This window comes from Felis catus, chromosome A3 (assembly GCF_018350175.1).
Source record: "Felis catus isolate Fca126 chromosome A3, F.catus_Fca126_mat1.0, whole genome shotgun sequence".
NCBI classification, from domain to species: domain Eukaryota; kingdom Metazoa; phylum Chordata; class Mammalia; order Carnivora; family Felidae; genus Felis; species Felis catus.
Genome location: NC_058370.1, coordinates 39,234,167 through 39,256,966, shown reverse-complemented (window position 1 = coordinate 39,256,966; position 22,800 = coordinate 39,234,167). Strand labels below are relative to the sequence as shown.

At 36.4% G+C, this 22,800-nt stretch overlaps 2 protein-coding genes across 12 annotated transcripts in view; one reads left to right on the top strand and one right to left on the bottom strand.

Annotated features, from left to right (window-relative positions):
• Positions 1-22,800, bottom strand: part of NDUFAF5 (NADH:ubiquinone oxidoreductase complex assembly factor 5) — a 63,804-nt gene that overhangs the window by 25,044 nt on the left and 15,960 nt on the right. For 6 of the 10 annotated variants that reach the window (XM_011280959.4, XM_011280960.4, XM_023251471.2 and 3 more), the window contains exon 1: positions 2,176-2,397. The exons of 2 other annotated variants lie outside the window; for them this stretch is intronic. In XM_011280959.4, the coding sequence (XP_011279261.1) occupies positions 2,176-2,397 (222 nt within the window). Of the gene's footprint in view, positions 1-2,175; positions 2,398-22,800 lie in introns of those variants that run through there. 2 more of the 10 variants (XM_045053900.1, XM_045053899.1) reach the window with 2 other exon arrangements.
• Positions 2,450-22,800, top strand: part of ESF1 (ESF1 nucleolar pre-rRNA processing protein homolog) — a 65,666-nt gene continuing 45,315 nt past the window's right edge. Inside the window, exons 1-8 of one of the 2 annotated variants that reach the window (XM_011280958.4) lie at positions 2,450-2,575; positions 3,864-4,540; positions 9,868-10,271; positions 11,085-11,198; positions 13,868-13,968; positions 14,989-15,141; positions 17,282-17,396; positions 19,037-19,184. In XM_011280958.4, coding sequence (XP_011279260.1) covers positions 3,907-4,540; positions 9,868-10,271; positions 11,085-11,198; positions 13,868-13,968; positions 14,989-15,141; positions 17,282-17,396; positions 19,037-19,184 — 1,669 coding nt within the window. In that variant the 5' untranslated portion in view covers positions 2,450-2,575; positions 3,864-3,906. The other variant, XM_011280957.4, reaches the window with a different exon arrangement.

Here is a 22,800-nt window from a genome sequence, read left to right as displayed (position 1 = left end):
GAAAGTCAACCAAACCTGAAGAGACTGCACTTCCTGCTATTCTCCCCAATCCCACCCCAATCTAAAAGAGGTCATAAGGTCCGGTGCCTCCTTATGCTATGCTAGCTTCATCTGGCAGGAATAAAGATGTGGGAGCCTAATATTCCTCACATTCCACTAATCCTTCATAAACACCCCAGAGTTTTTATTAGGACTTGGGAGTTCAGAACATATGCATATTTGCTTTTGGGGGGAGAAGGGGAAGGAAAGAGGTACGGCAGAAATCTTCTAACAGGGTACACTTGGTGTATCATTCCCACTATGAATACTTTTTGTTTATGTTAAAAAGAACTCTCATACACTTTATCTCATTTATTCTAGTCCTGTACATTGACAAGGCTTCGGTCAAGTTGTAATCTACACGCTTTGCTTGGAGAAGAGTGGTTAGAAATATACATCTTCTAAGTACGTATCATTATGAACCCTAAAAAGAAACACAGTCAATCATCTGGTCAGGCCAGGCTTGCACAGAGTTCTGTCCAAAGGAGCTCAAAAACTGTTTCCTGCTTTTCCTTGAAAGAGTTCATTATACTTAACTTCAATTTTGCTTCATCCCCAAAGAAACACTTCCTTAGGATGAACTTGGTGCTGCATATACAGAGAGCAGAAACCCCTAGTTTCTAGTCCACCTGGACATAGGAAGAGGTCTTTTAAACCAGCACAAATCAGAGATCTTAATTTATCTTAAATTTTCCTAAACATAAAACGGATCCCATCGCTTCACTGCTTAAAACCACTCAACAGGCTTGCATTCCTCTAGAGCAGTTGACCAACAGAAAAACAATGAAAGCCATATATTTAATTTTTAATTTCCTAATGGCCACTTAAAAAAATTAAATTTTTTTAATGTTTTTTATTTTTTTTTTTTAATTTTAACGTTTGTTTATTTTTGAGACAGAGAGACAGAGCATGAACAGGGGACGGGCAGAGAGAGAGGGAGACACAGAATCTGAAACAGGCTCCAGGCTCTGAGCTGTCAGCACAGAGCCCCACGCGGGGCTCGAACTCACAGACTGCGAGATCATGACCTGAGCTGAAGTCGGACGCCCAACCGACCGAGCCACCCAGGCGCCCCAATGTTTATTTATTTTTGAGAGAGACAGAGTGCGAGCAGGGGGGTGGGGGTGCGGGGGAGCAGACAGACAGGGATACACAGAATTTGAAGCAGGCTCCAGGCTCCGAGCTGTCAGCACAGAGCCTGACGTGGGGCTTGAACCCATGAACCATGAGATCATGACCTGAGCCGAAGTCAGACGCCTGACAGACTGAGCAACCCGGACACCCCTCTAATGGCCACATTTAAATAGTAAAAAAAAAAACAGCAGAAATTATTTTTAACATATTTTACTTAACCCAATATATCAAAACTATAATTTCAACACGTAATCAAGGTAAAAAAAATAATGAAATATTTTGCATCCTTTTTTCAGTCACTGAAATCCAGTGTATTTTACACTTAACAGCACATCTCAGTTGGACTAGCCACATTTCAAGTGCTCAATAGCCACATGGGGCCAGAGATCACCATACTGAATGGGCAGCTCAGTTAGACAAGTAAATCCGAAGTCCTCATCTCTTACCGCCCTAATAACCCGAGTCCTCTCGGCCTGACCTCCTCTTCCTCTCCTCTTCACGGAAGCTTCACTGGAGGCCTCAACAAGGTCCTCAACAAGGTCCTTCCCGCCTCACGGACACTTGTCCTTCTCTTTGATTACAAGGCTACTCTCTCCAGATCTCAGCTTGCCTCATCATGTCCTCTTCCTGACCGGCCTTCTCTGACCATCGGAGTCCTCACCCCACTTCACTTTAGTACCTCACCTTACTTTGGCTGAAATTACATTTCTTGTTCACCTACTCCCATAAGAATGAAACCTCCTGAGGGTAGCGGTCTTACTCTGCCCAGGACATACATGTACACAATTCAAGCGATATTTGCTGAGTGAGTGAGTGAGTGAGTGAGTGAATGAACAGCTTACAAATATTCCGGTCCACCCCTTCAGGGATTACAGTAGAGGCTCAGGCAGAACGGCTGCTCAAGGTCACACGTGATGTGGGGTCTGCTGGGGCCTGGCCGGAGCCCCCGGACTTGGAGCCAGAGCTCGGCGTCGCCCTTCCCCTGCTGCCGCGCGGACTCACCTCCTCCTTCAGATAGTCAAACTTCACGGGTTCGGGCTGCCGGGCTGCCCAGTTCTTCTGTTTTCTCTTCAAATCCCGGTCGAAGATATTTAGGGCTCTGGGCGAGGTGCTGCCCGGAGGAGAGACGCCGGAAGCAACCTTTCTAAGGCCGAGGTTCTTTGCGGGGACCCCAAACACCAGAGATCTACGCCGCCACAGACAGAGGACGCCTAACCGCAACATCTCCCCCGGTAAAGCAGGCGCATTTACGTTGCGCCTGCGCCACCGCGGCTCCGGCGCCTACGCTACGGGTCGCCGCAGAGGTAAAGGGAACGTAGTTTGGACCAGTTCTCTTGCCGTCCCGGAGGAGCGTCCCGCGGAGGACTCTGGGTCTGCGTCGCATGTGAGACGCGACGAGGAGGTGAGTAGGGTTGGATTTCTGAAAGGGCTGCAGGGGATCCCGAACTGGTCTCTGACAGGGTCTCCTTCGGATTCACGGGGGGGTTACCCCCTTTTCCCTTGCCATTCCGGTCTCGTTTTTCAGACTTCCTTGATCCTCCCCAGGGTCCTTTTGAGGGACCTCAGTCCGTAGCTGTGCCCTGAGGTTTAAGGTTGGGTAGGAGATCGTCGTACTGGGACCACCCTGGTGTTCTCCGCGTTAGAGGGTGGGTACAGGGGAGAGTGGGCTATGGAAATGAAGGTGGGGGTCAGAAGGTGACGTCAGGTCGCCCTTCTCCGCCTGAATATCTGACGTTTATCGAATGCTTTGAGCGTAGACATTAATACTTACACCTAATAACTAGATGAAACACCTATTCCGTTCCCACCTGTTCAGAGGGTTAAATGATTAAGTGTGTAAATACGTCATTGAAACCTGTGATTTTTTTTTCTTTTTGGTTATAAAAAGCTGTTTTCAAATTTAAGGAAAAAAATAAGCCTTTCAAAACAAAGCACTACCCTGTTTGATTAGTTCTTTTTTGTTCTTAATAATCAATAACTCTTAGCTCTGCAAAAGCAAATTGAGATGTTAAACCATTAGGAACTATTTTCAAGGGAACAATACTAATCTCTCCCACACCTACAGAGTCTAATATGTTTCAAGAAGAATCAGCCTGTTTGGGCTGTAGTTCTTATAAAATAAGAAAAAATAGAAAGAAGTGAAATGTATTAACTACGATGAAACTTTGCCTGATTTTTGAAGGATGCTCGGATTTATAGAGGGAACTTTGTGAGCTAAACCTAATTGATTTGGGTCTGTTAGGACACTAGCCATGTAGAATTAAGGGCTGTCCAGAGTAGCATGAGGTGAAGACTAACAGAGAATGGGACCAGAATGTGAAGAAACAAATGAGACCAACTGAGGCTTGGGAAACTTGATTACATTAGCTTTTAACTTGTAACAAGTACAGGTATATAAAAAGAAGTGTACAAACTCTGAGTAGTTGGCTAGTAAGCATTTTGCCTCCCTCTGTAAAGCCCTGGAGTTCTGTTTGGTTTTGCCTTAAATTTGTTTCTCCAAATGCTCTGTAATCAAAAGAGGATGTTCTGATTGTTTTTGCTCTTCTGCATGTGACTAAGTTTGGGAAATGAAATTGGATGTGTTAACTTTATGTACGTTTAACTTAGAATATATTGTGAATTAGTATTTTTTCCCAAAGCATCTTGTATTACTAATCCTTCATTATTATAACATTTGTTTTGCTTTTTAGTGTTTGATTTCTTCAAAGCATTTGTCCAGTCAGACATTTAAAAATGGCATCCAAAGAAGAAATAATGAGTGACCAGCGGTTTAGGAGGGTTACAAAGGACCCAAGATTTTGGGAAATGCCAGAAAAGGATCGAAAAGTCAAAATTGACAAGAGATTTCGAGCAATGTTTCATGACAAAAGGTTCAAGTTGAATTATGCTGTGGATAAAAGAGGACGCCCCATCAACCACAGCACTACAGAGGACTTGAAGCGTTTTTATGACCTTTCAGATTCTGATTCAGATCTATCTTATGAAGATGATAAAGCATTGAACCAAAAGAAAAGGAAGAAGAAAAAACCCCAGACTAACAACAAAATAGAATCAAAAAATCTAGTTGAAGAGAAAAAGAGAGAAAGCAAAAAAATTAATCAAAAGGATTCTGGAGATAAAAATGATTTGGATAACTCTGACAGAATTCAGAAAATGGAAAAGTCATGCAAATCTAAGAAGGTAGATTCAAAAATAAGTTCTAAGAAAAACAGAGAAGAATTTACACAGAAAAGTACAACAGGGAAAAAAAACATTGTTCAACATAGTACAGAGTCATGTCCCAAAGGAAAAGTAGACTTGGGCGTCTCTGAAATTGTGAAATCTCCCAAGCTCAAGTCCTCTAAGACAAGAAGAGAAATGCTATCAGGTTTGTTGGAAAGATTACAGATACTTTGATATTACATTACTAATTTTTATACTGATTTTTTAAAAAAGGAGACATGTAGTAAGAATTTCTATAGTATAATGAGAATGATCAAATGCTTATTTGGGAGATAAAGCTATGAAAGAAAGAATACCATGTAATGATTATTAATTTTTTATTTTGTGTTATTAATTGCTAGGAGAGAAAAACTTGAGGCTACACAATGATTGTGATTTGTGGTGGGGACTAGTGAGAGCTATGTTCTGTAACCAAATAAAGCGTTATATGTTGTCATCACACAGTAAGAAGAGGTGTCTGAAGAGGGTTAGTAGAGTTGGGTACTCATTCAGCCTTCATTCAGCTACTTGTAGTAACTTGTAATGTGGCAGATAAACGTGAGTAAGATATGGGCCCCCATCTTAGGCCTACTACTAGCTTATATGATGTCTGTGCACATTAGAAAAAGTTACGCCCTTTTAGACATGCAGAGCTCCCAGAGCTCACAGTTTGGTAAGGGCCAGCAGCTTTGAGTGAAGCAGTTGGGTTTATTTCCCCTGAGCAGACACAACACGCCTGCAGAGCGTGTTAGTGGAGTTTGGCCTTGATTTCAGCCCTTCCTGGCCCTTTGCAGATCCTCTTTTGTAAATAACGTCCTGCTAAACTCTGCAGTGGCATCAGCTAAAGCGGCACTGTCTAATAAAAAATGTATAATTTTGAATTTTCTAGTTGACACATTAAGAAGTAAAAAAAACAGGTGAAATTCATTTTTAATAACATAATATTTAACCTAACACATCAAAAAGTTCATTCAAGATGTAATCAACTTAAAAAAAGTTTAATGATACAGTTTACGTTCTATTTTCATACTAATCTCAAGTATAAAATTTGAATGAGCCACATTACAAGTACTCAATTGCTACATGTGGCTGCTTGTACATACTGGACACCACAGATCTAAAGTAGAAGAAATTAGGTCCATAATATATGATAGAATAATGGTAAGTGGTATAAAAGATATTTAGCAGAGGGCTATGAGAATTCAGAGGAAGACGTCGCTCAAGATATGGCAACCAGAGAAAAATTGATAGGAGAAGTACCATCAGATTTGGAAAAAGTAAATTGAGGGACCAGAGCATTCTATATAGAAAGGACTTTTTGAGCAAAGATATGGTTGGATATGTTCAGAAGAGATAAGTATTCCCATTTGATTAGATAATAAGGTCTCTAAAGGGGTGAGTGGATAACACAGCTAAAAGTGGTTGTTTGGAACTAAGAAATGTCTGATTCTAGTTCATGTCTACTTGTTTACTTATTAAAATTCTGTGTCCCGTCCAGCAGCAAGGAATTTTGAGTGTTGGTGTTGCCAGTTGTTGATGTTGTTAATTGAAAATTGGTATTCAGATGAGCCCAAAGCTGGCTGTGATTACGAGACCCAAGGAGGATAGGCATCCAGGAAGAGCCCGAGAGGTCTTGACAGGCTGAGATTATATTGGAAAGGTAGGAGGTATCAGGCAGTAGATAGAATTCTAGATAGGGAGTAGGAGGTTAGGATGGGGTGTCATTTCGTTTGTAGTGGAACCAGGCAGCAAACTGAGGTGTAGGGAGAAGGGATAGAAGTTTGGTTATTGAAATTGGAGAATAAGATCAGAATAGGAACAGCAAGATTTGTTTGATGCTGAGTTTGTGAGATAAGTTAGTCTAGCCTCCTTTAAATTTCACTTGATTTGGGGCATTGGATTAATAAAACATACCCATATAATCCTTTGGATTGATTTTATAGAATCTTTTTATATATCTCCATTAAATTTTCTCAGTAAGCTTGAGAAATTAGGATAGATTAATTGGGAAACAAGACTAAAGTGATTTATGTTAGGATACACAGAGCTGGGCCTGCGACTCAAGTCTTTGAATCTTTCTTTCTACCCCATCATGTTTCTTCCAGTAATTTACATCAGTTCTATAGTCTAGAAAGGCATTAGGTGTAAGTAAGGAATAGTGACTTTGTATATAACCATCTTTTGTTCATTATTCATTTGTCAGTTATCATTCCAGCAACTACTATGTGCAGGGGTCTTTTTAAGTGCTGCAAGGTACAGGTGATGTGAGGAGGTATGGTTTGGTATTATGTGTCATTATGATATGTTGATGCCCAGCACTTGTACTCCTAAGAACTTATTTTAATTGGGCATAAGTGCAAATAATATGCATTATAGCATTGTTTTTAAAATGTAAAATTAGCATAAATCAGGGGATTGATTAAATAAATTGTGATATATCCAAACGTTTATGATACATGAAGCTTTAAAAATAAGTTGCGGGGTGCCTGGGTGGCACAGTCGGTAAAGCGTCCGACTTCAGCCAGGTCACAATCTCGCGGTCCGTGAGTTCGAGCCCCGCGTCAGGCTCTGGGCTGATGGCTCAGAGCCTGGAGCCTGTTTCCGATTCTGTGTCTCCCTCTCTCTCTGCCCCTCCCCCGTTCATGCTCTGCCTCTCTGTCCCAAAAATAAATAAAAAACGTTGAAAAAAAAATTAAAAAAAATAAAATAAAATAAAATAAAAATAAGTTGCAAAATAGTAATAATGGTGTGCCAAGCCACTTAAAAAAAATTAATGGATACATCATAGAAAACAGATTTAGGGAATTACGTACCAAAATAGCCATCCAGGTATCTCTGCATGAAAAATTACTAGTCTTTTTATTTTCTTTATTAACCTGTATTTTCTTAATATTTTTCCAATGAGCATTCATTACTTTTATAATGGGGGGGTAACAAAGCATTTTTTTAAGTAGCAAGGTAAGTACTGTTTACAGTTACTGTAGAGCAGTACCATCCAGGAATAGAGAGATAATCCTACATTATCTAGTATTGTATACATGGTGGGCTCTGAGCAAATATTTACTGAATAAATCAGTACTCTGAATGTACTCGATATTATCAAAAATATTAAAATACTAGATCTTTTTTAAGTCTTTCGTGTATTGATTTATTATATAACCCAAATCACACACAAAGTGTGATGTATGTACCATTATCATACGGGAAAACATGGCATATGTAACAAGATACTCAAAGTTTTTTATGTTAATAGATACGTATTTAGGAATAAATATTTATTTAAGAAAAAGTAGAACCACTACATCACATCTGTGACGTCAGAGATACTTAGAACAAAGCTAATTTTTTTAATTAAAAAAAATTTCAATTTAGTGAAAAACATCAGTGATATGCAAAAATCATGAAAATGGCATAATAATGACTGATGCTTGAGAAATAATTGCAGTATTAGATAAAGGTAGATCTCTGAGATGTTATTTCTGAGCACGTTGCTTAAAAGTGAATTCTGGTGCTTGCCTCATAGTAACTCTCCTTCACTGTTGTGGTGTTTTTTGATCTCATATGCAGAACTTATGATAATTCCTTTTTTTGGCTTTTTCACATTTACTGGCTAGTTATTTTTTATGGTCCCCCACTCTCTTGTGGTACTAAAACAGAAGCCCATTTCTTTTCCTCCTAGCAGAACTCTTTCATTTAGTCTCAGATCAAATGGCATCTTTGTGAAGCCTGTCTTAAATACCTCTCTGCAGGCAAATTTAGATGTCTCTTCTGTGTTACCTTAGAATAAAGCTTCATTATTCAATAAACAATTTCTTTTGGCTTATGAACAATCAGGAGCATAGGATCATGTTACAAGCCATCTCCCTTTTTCTTTTCCTGAGTTCAATGCCTTTTATTTACATAGTAAAGTAAATAGTAAATACTAGGTCAGTGAATAACTATTATAAGATTATAGGACCAAGGGAAAAACTAACTTTGAATTTCATTCTAAGCATTAAGCTTTTAATAATTTTTTCATTTCTCCAAATAGAGCTTTAAGCAGAAACATAAGCTCCAACTTAAAGATGAATAAAATGTGTGAGATACTGTATATCAACATACACATACCCATAGTAGAAAGAATCATATAAATTGCTTTAGAACTAGAAAATGAGGTTTTTCAGAGTTATGAGGGTTAAAAAAAAATCCAATATAAGTAAAAACAATCTTTCACTCTTCATGGTATTGCTATTAGTTACAAAGTTCAAGATTTAGCAGAAAACCTGTGTTTTGCCCTGCATAGGTGATCTCATCCACATCTCAAGCTTCTGTTGTCACTACACATGAGTGAGTGAAAAGTTTTATCTCCAGCATGCAACTTTTCTGAGCTGTAAACTCATACAGCCAGCAGCCTTCTTGATACCTCCTCGTATATGATTCCAAGGCACTTCAGATTCAACATAGTGAAAACTGAACTCATGATCTACCTCTACCAAGCAAGCAAACTGTTTCTTTTCCAATATTGCATGTTTATCTCTGTATCTATCTATCTATCTATCTATTTATCTATCTATCTATCCATCCATCCTCAAGCCAAGAAGCTGGGACTCATCTTTGACAATTCTAAAACTTCTGTGCCTCATACCAAGCCCCTGTCACTAATTACTATTGATTTTAACTCCTGACTCCGAAACTCTGAAGTGAATCCATTAACCTCTTTGTATCTGTTTCTAATAATTTAGTGCTATCTTCATCTCTTGGTAGGAGTATTGTACTACACTTCTAATTTTCTAATCATATCCTCTTGACTCCATCTGGTCAAGTTTCTACAGCATAGTCAAGGTGATCTATCTCACTGTGCAAATCTGATGATGTCCCTCTTTCTGAAAGCATAGCAGTAGCTTATCACTGCTTTTATGACAAAATCCAAACCTTCTACATGGTTTTTGGAAAGCGTGGCCTGTACCTCGCTATTCAGTTTAATTTCTTACTTGACTCTTGGCCACCTGCAGTCCATATATTCTTGCCAGCTTTTTCCTATTCTTGGATCTTTGCATTTATTTTTCTTGGTGTTTGGAGCATTTCCCTCATTACTCTAATCTTGAATACTTCCTCTTTATCCTTCAAGTAGCAACTCAGTTGCACTTATATAGAGACTCCTATTGTAGCTCTTTATGTGTATGGATGTGATTGATTTTATTTGATCCAGACCCTTCCATCTATTTGCTTAACTAATAACTTCTCTTACCAATGATTTTATATTGAGCACCTAGCACACAGCAGGCACTGCATAATTCTGAACAAATATGTGAATCTACTTGTATGATCTGGGTACATATCAAATTTTCTATCAAGTAATTTAGGCATGAACTTTTATTGACTTTAGGGTTTGTTTGTTTTTTAAGTTTCTTTCATAGAAATTACTTTTACTGGATTTGAGGTCAAAATAATGTGATTTGAATTTAATTGTATTTACATTTTCTTAATTTCTCCCTCCTTTAATGTTTTTTGCAGTGGTTTCACTAATGGCAAGAGACAGTGATGGTTATGAAAACCCGACAGGTGGTAAGAGGTTTGACAAAGATGCTCTGGAGGAAGATTCAGAAAGTGCTAGTGAAATAGGTGATGAAGAATCTGAAGATGAAATTACAGGCATTGGTAGAAGTTCAACTGATGATGATGATGATGATGATGATGATGATGTTGATGGAAATGAAAATGATGAGGAGGAGGAGGATGAAGATGAGGAGAGTGAGAATGATGATGAAAGTGACAGTGGTCCTGATCTTGCAAGGGGTAAAGGAAATATAGAAACTAGTTCTGAAGATGAAGAAGATATGGCAGATTTACTGCCAGAGGACTCTGGTTTTGAGCATGCTTGGAGAGAATTAGATAAAGATGCTCCTCGGGCTGATGAGGTGAACTTTTGAATAAATAAGATTATATGTGATGAGCACAGTACAAGTAGCTTTTATGAATGGTAGAATTGATGTCATTAAATTGGGAAAAGATTTATTGGTAAATACTCTTGATGATTCTCATTAAAACTTCTTGATATGGAATTGATTGTTTTAGCTGGTAGTTTTTATTTCAGTTCCTACTGCACCTATTAGAAATGATATAGGGTAATCTACTTAACCTCCATGCTCATGCATGGGAAGCAAAATAGCTTAACAAACTTGGTTATTAAAAAATCAGCTGATTATCATATTCTGATTCAAGAACTAAAAACCATATAAGAGAAAGTGTTTATCTGTTGACAGTTTTATCATGTGTGACTCAACCAAAGTTTTCTTTTTCTTTTTTAAATATCATCTTTATTTTTATTTATTTATTTTTTTATATTAAATATAATTTATTGTCAAATTGGTTTCCATGCAACACCCAGTGCTCATCCCAACAGGTGCCCTTCTCGATGCCCATCACCCACTTTACCCTCTCCCTCCCCCCGTCCCATCAACCCTCAGTTTGTTCTCAGTATTTGAGAGTCTCTTATGGTTTGCCTTCCTCCTTCTCTGTAACTTTTTTTTCCCCACTTCCTCTCCCCCATGGTCTTCTGTTAAGTTTCTCAGGACCAAAGTTTCTCTTACACATATTGAAACTATTTAGATAAATACTTCTATTGATGATGTCAGAATTTTGGGGGAAAGAAAGCATTACGTTTTTTGTAGATTTTATAAGTGTTGGGAATGATAGAGGTTATGTAATATTTAATTTTTCTCATTTCTTAGATTACACGTCGATTAGCTGTTTGCAACATGGACTGGGACAGATTAAAGGCAAAAGATTTGCTGGCTTTGTTTAATTCATTTAAACCTAAAGGAGGTGTTATATTTTCTGTAAAGGTGAGAATTGATTTCATTTTGAAGTAAATACTTCTAAACATTTTGAATCTGATCTTTTTTTTTTTTTAAGTCATACTTTTCCTTTTAAAGAAAATAATCTGGCAGTTGTCCACTGTAGTTAGGCATGAAACCAGTATAACAAACGTAAAAGGAAGGAGTAAAATTATTGCTATTGATGGGTTAGGTGATTGTACGTAATTTAAAAACCCAAAGAGATCAATTGGAAAGCTATTACAATGTATAAAGCTCAATAAAGGGACAGAGTATAAAATAAATATCTTTTAATTGCATTCTTCAATTCTTAACCAATTAAGAAAAAAAAATCTATTTTTACTAGCAGCAGAAACACAAAATCCTTGAGAATTCCCTTAAACATATGTGACATATGTGAAATGGTAACACTGGTAAATTTGAAAAACTTAAATTTTGAGATACCATATTTCTGGAGAGCAAGCATAATGGTTAAGAATCTAGGCTTTGTTGTATGACAGACTGCAGGCAGATCTTGATTCTGGGGGCACCTAGGTGGCTCAATCAGTTAAGTATCCAACTCCTGATTTCAGCTCAGGTCATAATCTTATAGTTTGTGGGAACCAGCCCTGCCTCAGGCTTGAACCTGCTTGGGACTCCCTCTCTCCTTCTCTTTCTGCCCCTCCCCTGCTCATGCTCTCTCTCTCAAAATAAATAAAGAAACATTTAAAAAAAATACAAATCTTGATTGTGATATATGGCATGTGATTTTGGGCATTTTATTAATCTCTCAGATGTGTTCTCTCATCTGGCAGGGGATGCAAAAATAGCATTTCCTAGGGTAGTTGTAAGGATGAAATGAAAAGAAACTCACACTTAGTATTGAGTGTAGTGCCTGAAACAGCTCTAAATTATAATTCTGTTTAAATATTTAAAGATGTCAGTTCTATAGGTTTAGTGTAGTTTCAGCCATAATCTCAGTTCAAATGAAAGTAAAGAAAAAGGATACCAGTAATCATCTAAAAGAATAAGCAGTGAGAATGACTAATACATTTTTGGGAAAATACACCAGTATAAAAGGATCCTGTCAGGTACAACATCTAAATCTTTTATATTGCTATGTGAGTTAACAAGTTTGGGTAAAAATAGAGGGACAAATAGATGGAATGGAATAGATAAATAGAAGAGTTTATATTATAATTTAGACCAAAATAAGTTTGAATACCTGATATTGGAACAATTGGATGAGTCTTTATATGAAGAGCTTATTTCAGATCTTTACCTTATAATAGCCCAAAATAAACTCTAGATAAAGTATGGGAAAAAAATTAAAAAATCAAACCCCAGAAACAGAATAAAATGGAATTGTGTTTTTATTAAATCTGTGTTTCAGGAAATAGGTATTAGGAATTTCTAGACTTTAAAAGGGAAAAGGAATCAACAGATGTGACTACATATATATTTAAAACTTCTACGTGAAAACCTATTATTGCCACTCACACTAATAGGAAAAACTCAAATCCCCTATTTGATAAATTGCATATTGCACAGAATTGAAAAAAATAGTTTGTTAACATATATATTAAGCCCAGTAGTATCCAAACAAGACAAATTAATACAGTTATATTTCTTGACTCTCAAAAGTAGCCAATATACAAAAATACCAAATCCTGGGTTGCCTGGGTAGCTCAGTAGGTTAAATGTCCAACTCTTGGTTTCAGCTCAGGTCATGATCTTGAGTTTGAGCCCCACATTGGGCTCTGCCCTGACAGCATGGAGCCTGCTTGGGATTTTCTCTCTCTCTCTCTCTTTCTCTCTCTCTCTCTCTCTCTTGCCCTCTCCCTCTCCCTCTCTCTCCCTTTTCCTCCCCCATTCATGCTCACACACACACCCCCTCTCTCAAAATAAATAAATAAACTTAAAAAAAAAATAGTACCAAATCCCAATGAGGGTGAATCCTTTTTTTATACCAAGATTGTATCTAAACTATGTGATAATTTTCAGTTATATTTAAAGGATTTCTTATTTTTTTTTAAGTTTATTTATTTTGGGGCAGGGGGAGAGTAGGGGCAGAGAGAGAAGGAAACACAGAATCTGAAGCAGACTCCAGGCTCCCCAAGTTGTCAGCATAGCCCAACATTGGACCCAAACCCACGAACTGTGAGATCATGACCTGAACCAAAGTCAGACTGAGCCACCCAGGAGCCCCTCTATTTAAAGGATTTCTTGAAGCATTGGATAATGGATATTGGATAAATGATATGACTTAAAAGATAAATTGAGTATTACAAAATTATTTTTTATTACGTATGTTTTATGTCCTTCAGTAATCTTTTTTGAGTATTTTGCGTCAACAGTCATTTCTCATGTGTGTGTTTACATTGAGTTCCTTGAGTGCCTAGACTCTTGTTTTGCTTTTATTTTTCCCTTGGATTCCAGAACCATCTTGTCCTAGTTGATGTTTGCAGGAGACACTCTGTTTTTGTTCTCAAGTTCCACATCTGTTTCATTCCAACCAAAACAACTATTTTTAAGGAGATTCCTCAGAATGTTTTAGCTTTCCGTAGTAGGTTTGGAAGTGAGTCATTCTTGCTGTTTTGAGTTCAGTTGTAATTCTTGGAGTTCCGGATATTGTAAGTAAAGAATATATTGATCTTATCTTATTTTTTTTTTGTGTGTGTGTGTGTGTGTGTTTTTAGATATATCCTTCAGAATTTGGAAAGGAGAGGATGAAGGAAGAGCAAGTTCAAGGACCAGTAGAGTTATTAAGTATACCTGAAGATGCCCCTGAAAAGGACTGGTATTAAGCCATTATAGAAAATAAAATTAAATCTTATAAGTTCATGTCACTAACTCAGAATTGTGGTCACTGTAATGAAACTAAAGTTTATGCTCTGCCTGCCATTCATCGTTAAAACAGGTTGCAAAAGCAGATTAAAGTCTGTCAGAAGTGGCACGCTATTCCAACAACATTTTGTGTGTATATTTACATTTCAGTATTCACAAATTACTGCAGTTTTGAAAAACATTTCTCAGCCTCATTGCTCTGAATAAGTTTTGTTTTTTTCCTGAGATGTTGCTTTCCATAATAGTGGCATTGAAACCCTATTTGCCTTCAAAATATACAGTTTTTGTAAATTTGAGGATTAAATAAAAAAATAGTGATAACGTTTTATCATCATAATGTAGTATTGAAAAAAAATTTAAGGTAATTTTTAAACCACTAGGTGGAGCTGTGTGCACGTAATAAAAATGGTAATTGACAAGATTGGTGGCAGAAGAGAGACAATGAAGAGTTTCAATATGTTAAATGAAATTAAACTTACAACCATTTAGACTTGACAACACATAAATCTGAAATAAACATTTTACCAGATCAGGAATTTCTTTGTACTTAGAACTAATGCTTTCCTAGTATAGTTTGTAATATGTTTAATTATTAATATTATCATTAATTATTAATTATCATTAATGTTAATATATTATATTAATATAATACATTTAACATTATAAACTTGTTCAGCAGTTTTACTTGAGCGGTTATATGTGGTAGCAAAATAAAAAAAATGACTATTCAAGAGTTAAACTCTAGGTAACCATATGTAATTCTTACACTCTTCTAGACACTAAATTTCAATCAAAATACCTAGTCTGTGCCTTGTCAAAATAATAAAATGAGCTTAAGTATTAATTCCTATAAAGGCAGAGTCATGAAAGAAAGATAGGTTGGGATGAAACAATTTTTTGAAACAATTACATTCATTTTTTAAAGGAAGATCGGTATTTGTGTTCTAAGCTTAATGAGTTTTCTACCTTTTAGGACTTCTAGAGAAAAACTGAGAGATTATCAATTCAAACGACTCAAGTACTATTATGCAGTAGTAGACTGTGATTCCCCTGAAACAGCTGGCAAAATCTATGAGGATTGTGATGGCCTGGAATTTGAAAGTAGTTGTTCATTCATAGACCTAAGGTAATCCAGTATGTCTTACCGATTTTATCTTGTAGCACAATATGATTATAAGAAGTAAAATATTAGACTCCTAGTATTTTATGTTGTTTCATGTTGTGAAAGAGGATTTTTTGCTCCTGTGGAGCATCACTCTTAAAGAAAACTATAACAAGGAAATGCTAAACTATTATGTATGAGTCACCCCGCATTTATATCCTGAATTTCAAACATACTGGCTATGTTTTTAGTTATATGTAGTGATATTTTCTTTGCAACTCTCTTTTAGAACTAGGAACCAGGTGAATTAACGTAAAAAAAAAAAAGCATTGAGGTAGGGGCAGAGGAATTTGCTAATAAACTGGTACCTCTACATCTGTGCTGTCTAATACAGTAGCCACTAGTCACATCTGACTATTTAAAATTTTTAAAAATTTTAAAATCATTCATTTGCTTAGTCATTAGACATATGTAAAGTAGTTAATGCAGAGCAGATATAGGGCAGACCATATGTTGGATAGAGCAGATTGCCGTCATCACAGAAAGTTTCATTGGACAATGCCGCCATAAATGCTGTTCTATGAGTGAATGGTGTTGCCGGCATTGTCTTTGGACTTCGGCGTTATTTTCACCACGTGCACAGGCTTCACTGACCCAGAGCTGAAAACCCTTAGGTGGTTGTAAATGTCAGTTCTGAGGAAACAGGAAACTAAACTACTGTACCATTTTATCATTAGCCTAGTCCTTTTGAACCCAATACACCATTTTACTATGACACTTTGAATAAAAATCAGTTCTCTGTATCTAGGTTTGTGAGAGGCTTTGTTCTCAAAATGAAATATTTCCAAAAAAAAAATGCAGCATTCATAGTCAGTGGCTTTCATACTTTGAAAGCATTCCGACTGGTAGAAAAACAAAAATTTTTGAATTGATAATTTGGAATAAAATTTTAGTATGTTTGCATATTTAACACAAAGGGCTTATCTCATCAGACAAGTGTTTCCTTCTCTTTTATGTTAAGAGTTTCAGTTGGAGGTACTTGTTCTGAATGTTTAAATAGTAGTTACCAAACATTTGTTAGAATATCAAACTCTTTGGATGTTACGAATTCATGTTAACATGTTGTTTTCGGCATCATTTTGTTCTTTCTAGTTCTGTTTGGGGACATTTCCATACTATGTTAGAATAAGGTCTGGCAGGCCTAGAAAATAAGATCAGTGACCATGGAAAAAATTTACATTCCCTGTTTTATTTTGTTAAGCATGCATCAGAAAAGAAAATTGAGTTTTCTGCTACTGTCCAATTATCTAGAGAAACTTTTTTTCACCTGCCCAAAAATATAAATGCATGCACATTAATAATACTTAAAAATATTGATTTCAGATACCTATTTCTCTTCTACTAAATCTGTGCAGAAGTGTAGCTGGAGGAGGATACTGTGTAGACCTAGTGAACCTTAATTATCTGTTTCTCTACCAACAAATAATTTTTAGTGGATTACAGAGCATATGCTTTTTTTGTGTATGGAACAAAATCTATATAAATTACAAAACCTAAATATATTAACCATGGGTTATTTAACTATGCTTTTCCCCCCTATTCTTTAGCCTGATGCCTAAGCATTGTCAGACAATTACATTTACACTTAGTAGCTAATTATTTATGAAAAAATATTGTAAGATAATATTGTGAAGATTTTTTAGTCTTAATTTTAAGCTTATTCCTTATTTTCACTGACACCTTCTGTATCTGATACTTTATATTTAGAACACTTATCCATTACTAGTTCTATTTGATCTTCAAAATACCATATACAAGCCAAGACTGTGCCATCAGGAGTCTAGGTCGTTTTGAAACGTGGGGGGGGGGGGGGGGGGGCGCGCATGTGTGTTTGCACCTGATTCATATTAACTGATTCCTAATGCAGGGTTTCTACCTACAGAGTTCATTCAAATTTAGTGGAATTACAGATTTATGGTTTATGAATTTCAGAAATTTTGCACCAAGGTTATTTCTAACATTGTTTGCCTCATCTACATGTGTGTTTTATAGAAACTTTTATATGGTATGTATGTACAAACTAGAACTAATTAGGGGAGGATCTAAACTCTGGTTGTTTATCACTACAGCATATGTTTAAATAAATTTATTTTTTGTTTCTTAGGTTTATACCAGATGATATTACCTTTGATGATGAGCCCAAGGACATAGCCTCAGAAGTGGATTTAACAGCATATAAACCAAAATATTTCACATCTGCTGCGATGGGAACCTCAACGGTATTTCTTAACTGTTAAAAGTGTATAGCTGGATTCTTGCTTTAAGAAAAGATTTGGTGTATTATTTACTTATAACATCTTTGAAAATGGAAAGTATCCAAAATTTTAATTCACAAATACAAGTAGAAGGGAAACACAAGTATATTTGCATTTTTATTTGTTTGAACCTATTTTCAAATTTTTGTTATGCCTTTAAGCTTGAGTCATTTACCCGCAAATGTTTTTCTCCTCTGTCTTTCCCGTACATTCTTATTCAACTAGATTCTTCAATAAGTTATATGTCAGTTATTAATACCCTACAGAGTAAGGAGAAGGAGGTAACAGATTATTTCAAATCACAGTTAAAACCAGTAGAAATTTTAAATAGAAACACATTTTTTCTGTGGATATGATCCAAAATTATAAAAACAATTTAAGTAAAGTAATTCAGGACTACTAGATGTCACATTAATGCTTAATAATGAACGGCCAGAAGATTTTTATTGAATTAGTTTGTTACTTAGCTGCCTACCTTCTCTCTTCTTTTCTGCCCATAAACCTTCTACCCACAGATAGACTCTGCAGCAACTACCCAGTCTTCCCATTGCCTTTTCTGTGACAGACCACTGTGCTCTTCTGAGGACAGGCTGATGGTAGAGAGACCTATTGTATCTGTCTTCCGCATGCTATGGTGGGCACTATGTGACCTTGATGAGTTACTGAGTATGGTAAAACCCCACCATTATGCGATAAGTGTAGTTTAAAAGATTCAGTAACGTAAAATGTAGGGTTGGTTTCTTTTCAAGACTGAAATATGACCAAGGCAAGACTGTCCAGACAGCTTTTCTGGAATTCCTAGTGTACCATCCACATCTGTACCAGTTCCAGTAGCAGTTTTATGGTTATCATGTCAGGGAAATTTTCTGAATAGGGGTAATTCTGAATCCTGTGACTAGTTAGAGCTTCTAAGGTAGTGACAGTTATCTTAGGGATCCTTTGGTTAACTGGTGCCCATTTTGTTGCCCTGATCTGGGGAGATTAGCCTGAGGAGAAAACAAAACAAAACAAAACAAAACATAGGGGACCCACCCTTATAATTCATTAACTTATAATGAAGTTAAAACATCTGACAAGACCCCATCTGAGAATAGGGGCTGCATAGAGGGCAGGAGTCAATCAACACTAATGTTATAGATGAATTTCTGTATCGTGGGGGTTTACTGTACTTCCAACCAGTAGATACATTTCTTATCAGTGGCTCTTAATCTTTTTTTGGAAAAAGGACCCTATTGAAATTGTGTTGAAAGCTTTAATAGATTTCACATAGTTTGTAGACCTCCTGAAATTCTTAGAACTCCAGGTGAAAAACATGTTTTCTTGGTTCATAATAATATAACGTTTTCACTAATGTGTTTTATTTCTTTCCCTACAATTAATTAACACACTGATGAATTTCTACTCCTAATAATAGAGTACCTTGCATATAGCAGAGAGATAGAAGAACATAGATTGATGAAAATGGTTCCTCTTTCACAAATAAAATACTTTTTATTAAGCATGTCATTTATGATTTGCTTTAACATGTCTTAACCTTTTAAATATTGTTAAACATCCACATTAACGACAAATATTCTGATACTTTTTTATTCTTATTGGTGAAGGTGGAAATCACTTGGGATGAGACTGATCATGAAAGAATTACAACACTCAACAGGAAGTTTAAAAAGGAAGAGCTTTTGGACATGGATTTTCAAGCTTACTTAGCTTCCTCTAGTGAAGATGAAGAGGAGATAGAAGAGGAGCTACAAGGTACTTGTTAGTCTTTTGGTGTTCTATGTTCACAAGCATTTAGATCCCTAATCTAGGCTTATTAGTGGAAATACGTCTTTGGCAGTAGCTTAAAGGGAGTGCCAAGCTAATTCTTAGGCTGCCTGCAAAGCATACTCAAGTGTACAGTATTATATACACCTATGGATAATATTTGAAACTTTTTAGAAGTATTTTTTTGGCCTGAATTTCTTTAACCACAAACATTTTGTTTAAAACTTTTACCAAACAGGGTCGCTTGGGTGGCTCAGTCGGTTGAGTGTCCAACTTCAGCTCAGGTCATGATCTCACTGTTTGTAGGTTCGAGCCCTGCATCAGGCTCTCTCGGCTGTCAGCATGGAGCCTGCTTTGGATCCTCTGTTCCCCCCACTTTTTCTGCTCCTCCCCCACAGCTTATACCAAACAAAAAAAGCCTGACCTTTTAATTCTTTTAATTTTTTTTTTTTTTTTTAAAGAGAGCATACGTGAGCCGAGCAGAGGGGCAGAAGGGGTGAGAGAGAATCCCAAGCAGGTTCCACACTCAATGTGGAGCCCAATGGGTGGCTCTACCCCATGACCCTGGAATCATGACCTGAGTCCGAAATCAAGGTTTGGATGCTCAAGTGACTGAGCCACCCAGGTGCCTAAAGTCTGGCCTTTTAGACTTGTCCTAATTCATATAGTTTTGTAGTCTCTTAACAAACTAGTCAAATGCTCTATAATGCCCCCTTTTTTAATATTAAGAGTTACTTTTGGATTGATTATTTTTTGTATTCCATTTTCTCCTCAACTAGTTTGGAAAGTAGACTGTTTCAGTTCGTTTAGTGATTGTTTAGAAATTGTGACTTGCATTCTTAATTTATTAAGGTCTAATGGTAATTAATATTTTTACCCTCTTAGATAATACAGAGAATCTTAAAACGACTTTCATGTTATCCTCTGTTTTGTAATCGTCTTTTTTTATAAGTTCCACGGGATATTGATATTTAAACTGCCCTATTTCATTTTACCCACATTTTCTTCACTTTTTTTTGCTCTTTATTCTTTTCTAAATGTCATACTTCTAAGGACCATTTTCCTTCTGTCTTAAATATATCCCTGATAAGTTCTGGTAGTGTTTGCTGGTGTCAAACTCTCTTGAGTTTTAGTAAAAAAAATATCCTTGTTTGGCTTTCATTTGAGAAAGATACTTTCACTAGTTAAAAAAAAAAAAAAATTCTAGGAAGTCCTCTCCATCCCCACACTAATGATAATGATAATATTCTACTGACTTGTAGTTTCCTCGTTTTTGAGAAATCACCTGTCTGACATTTTCAGTGTTTTGAAGATTGTCTAGAATTTTTTTTGTGACTACTTTTTTCAGTCTTTTGAAGGTTATCTAGATTCCTGGATTTCTTTTTTCTTTGACTACTTTTAAAGTTTTTTTGTCCTTTTTTTTTTTTTTTTTTTTTTTGTCTTCAGTTTTACTGTGAACTAACAGATAGATTTATTTGTGTGCTTCGGGTTTATTAGGTTTCATGCATTTGTGCCATGGTGTCTTTGATCCCTTTTGGAAATTTCTCAACCATTGTCTAGTCACACATTTCTTCTTCCCTCTCTTTTCACTGTAACTTCCATGTTGCTACTCATGTATATTTCTTGATCTATCATCTCTCTGTGCTGCATTCTGCTGTTTTCTTCTGACCTATCTTCCAGTTCCTAATTTGCTTTTCAGTGGTGTTGAATCTGTTGATAGACTTCCAAAAGTCCTGTTTGGCCATTTTTCAAAACAGCAATACCACTTTAAATAATTTTCTATTCATTGCAGATATTTTCAACACTTCCATAAACAGAGTTAAGTATCTTATTAAAGTCTGTATCTGATGATTTCAGTATTTTAAGTCTTTTTGGGTTCATTTCTATTATTTTTGTTTCCTTGTATATGTAGTTAACCTTGTATGCTAATTTGATAGTTGAGATGAGAGTATCTAATCAGAGAGAACTTTCATTTACTCTGGTCATTCTGGGACTACATTACTCCAGTTTTGTTTTGTTTTTTTCTTGAGCCTTTCTTTTCTTCTGTTTTAATAGACTATATTTTTTACAACAGTTTTGAGTTCACAGCAGAAATGAGCTGAAAATACATTGTTTCCACATCCCTCTGCCCACCCTCCTAACACATGCATAGACACAGCCTGCCTCATTATCAACATCCCTAACCGAGGTGGCATATTTGTTACAAATGAGGAACCTACACTGATATGTCAGTATCACCGAAAAGTCCATTGTTTACATTATGGTTCACACTTTTTTTTTCCTTTTTTTTTTTTCTTTTCTTTTCTTTTCTGTTTTTTTTTTTTTTTAATTTATCTAATTTATTTTTTATTTAAATCCAAGTTAGTTAATATATACTGTAATAATGATTTCAGGAATAGAATTTAGTGATTCATCACTTACATATAACACCCAGTGCTCATCCCAACAAGTGCCTTCCTTAATGCTCATCACCCATTCCCAACACCCCACCAGCAACCCTCAATTTGTGCTCTGTATTTAAGGCTCTCTTATGGTTTGTCTCCCCCACTCTGCTTTTATCTTATCTGTTTTTGCTCCCCTTCCCCTATATTCATCTGTTTCGTTTCTTAAATTCCACATATGAGTGAAATCATTATGATATTTGTCTTTCTCTGACTTATTTCACTTAGCATAATACATTCTAGTTCCATCGCATTGTTTCAAATGGCAAGATTTCATTGTTTCTCATCACCAAGTAGAATTCCATTGTATATGTATACCGTATCTTTATTCATCCATCAGTCGATGGATATTTGGGCTCTTTCCATACTTGGGCTATTGTCGATAGTGCTGCTATAAACATTGGGGTGCATGTGTCTCTTCGAAACAGCATACCTGTATTCCTTGGATAAATACCTAGTAGTACAATTGCTAGGTCCTAGGGAAGCTCTATTTTTAATTTTTTGAGGAACCTCTATATTGTTTTGCAGAGTGGCTGCACCAGTTTTCATGCAGAATTGCATCCTCGCTAACATCTGTTGTTGCCTGAGTTGTTAATGTTAGCCTTTCTGACAGGAGTGAGGTGGTATCTCATTGTGGTTTTGATTTGTATTTCCTTGATGATGAGTGACATTGAGCATTTTTTTCATGTATCAGTTGGCCATCTGGATGTCGTCTTTAGAGAACTGTCTGTTCATGTCTTTTTCCCATTTCTTCACTGGATTATTTGTTTTTTGGGTGTTGAGTTTGGTAAGTTCTTTATAGATTTTGGATACTAACCCTTTATCTGGTACATCATTTGCAAATATCTTCTCCCATTCTGTCAGTTGCCTTTTAGTTTTGCTGATTGTTTCCTTTGCTGTGCAGAAGCTTTTTATTTTGATGAGGTCCCAGTAGTTCATTTCTGCTTTTGTTTCCCTTGCCTCCGGAGACATGTTGAGTAAGAAGTTGCTGCGGCCAAGATCAAAGAGGTTTTTGCCTGCTTTCTTCCCGAGGATTTTGATGGCTTCCTGTCTTACCTTTAGGTCTTTCATCCATTTTGGGTTTATTTTTGTGTATGGTGTAAGAAAGTGATCCAGGTACATTGTTCTGTATGTCTCTGTCCAGTTTTCCCAGCACCACTTGC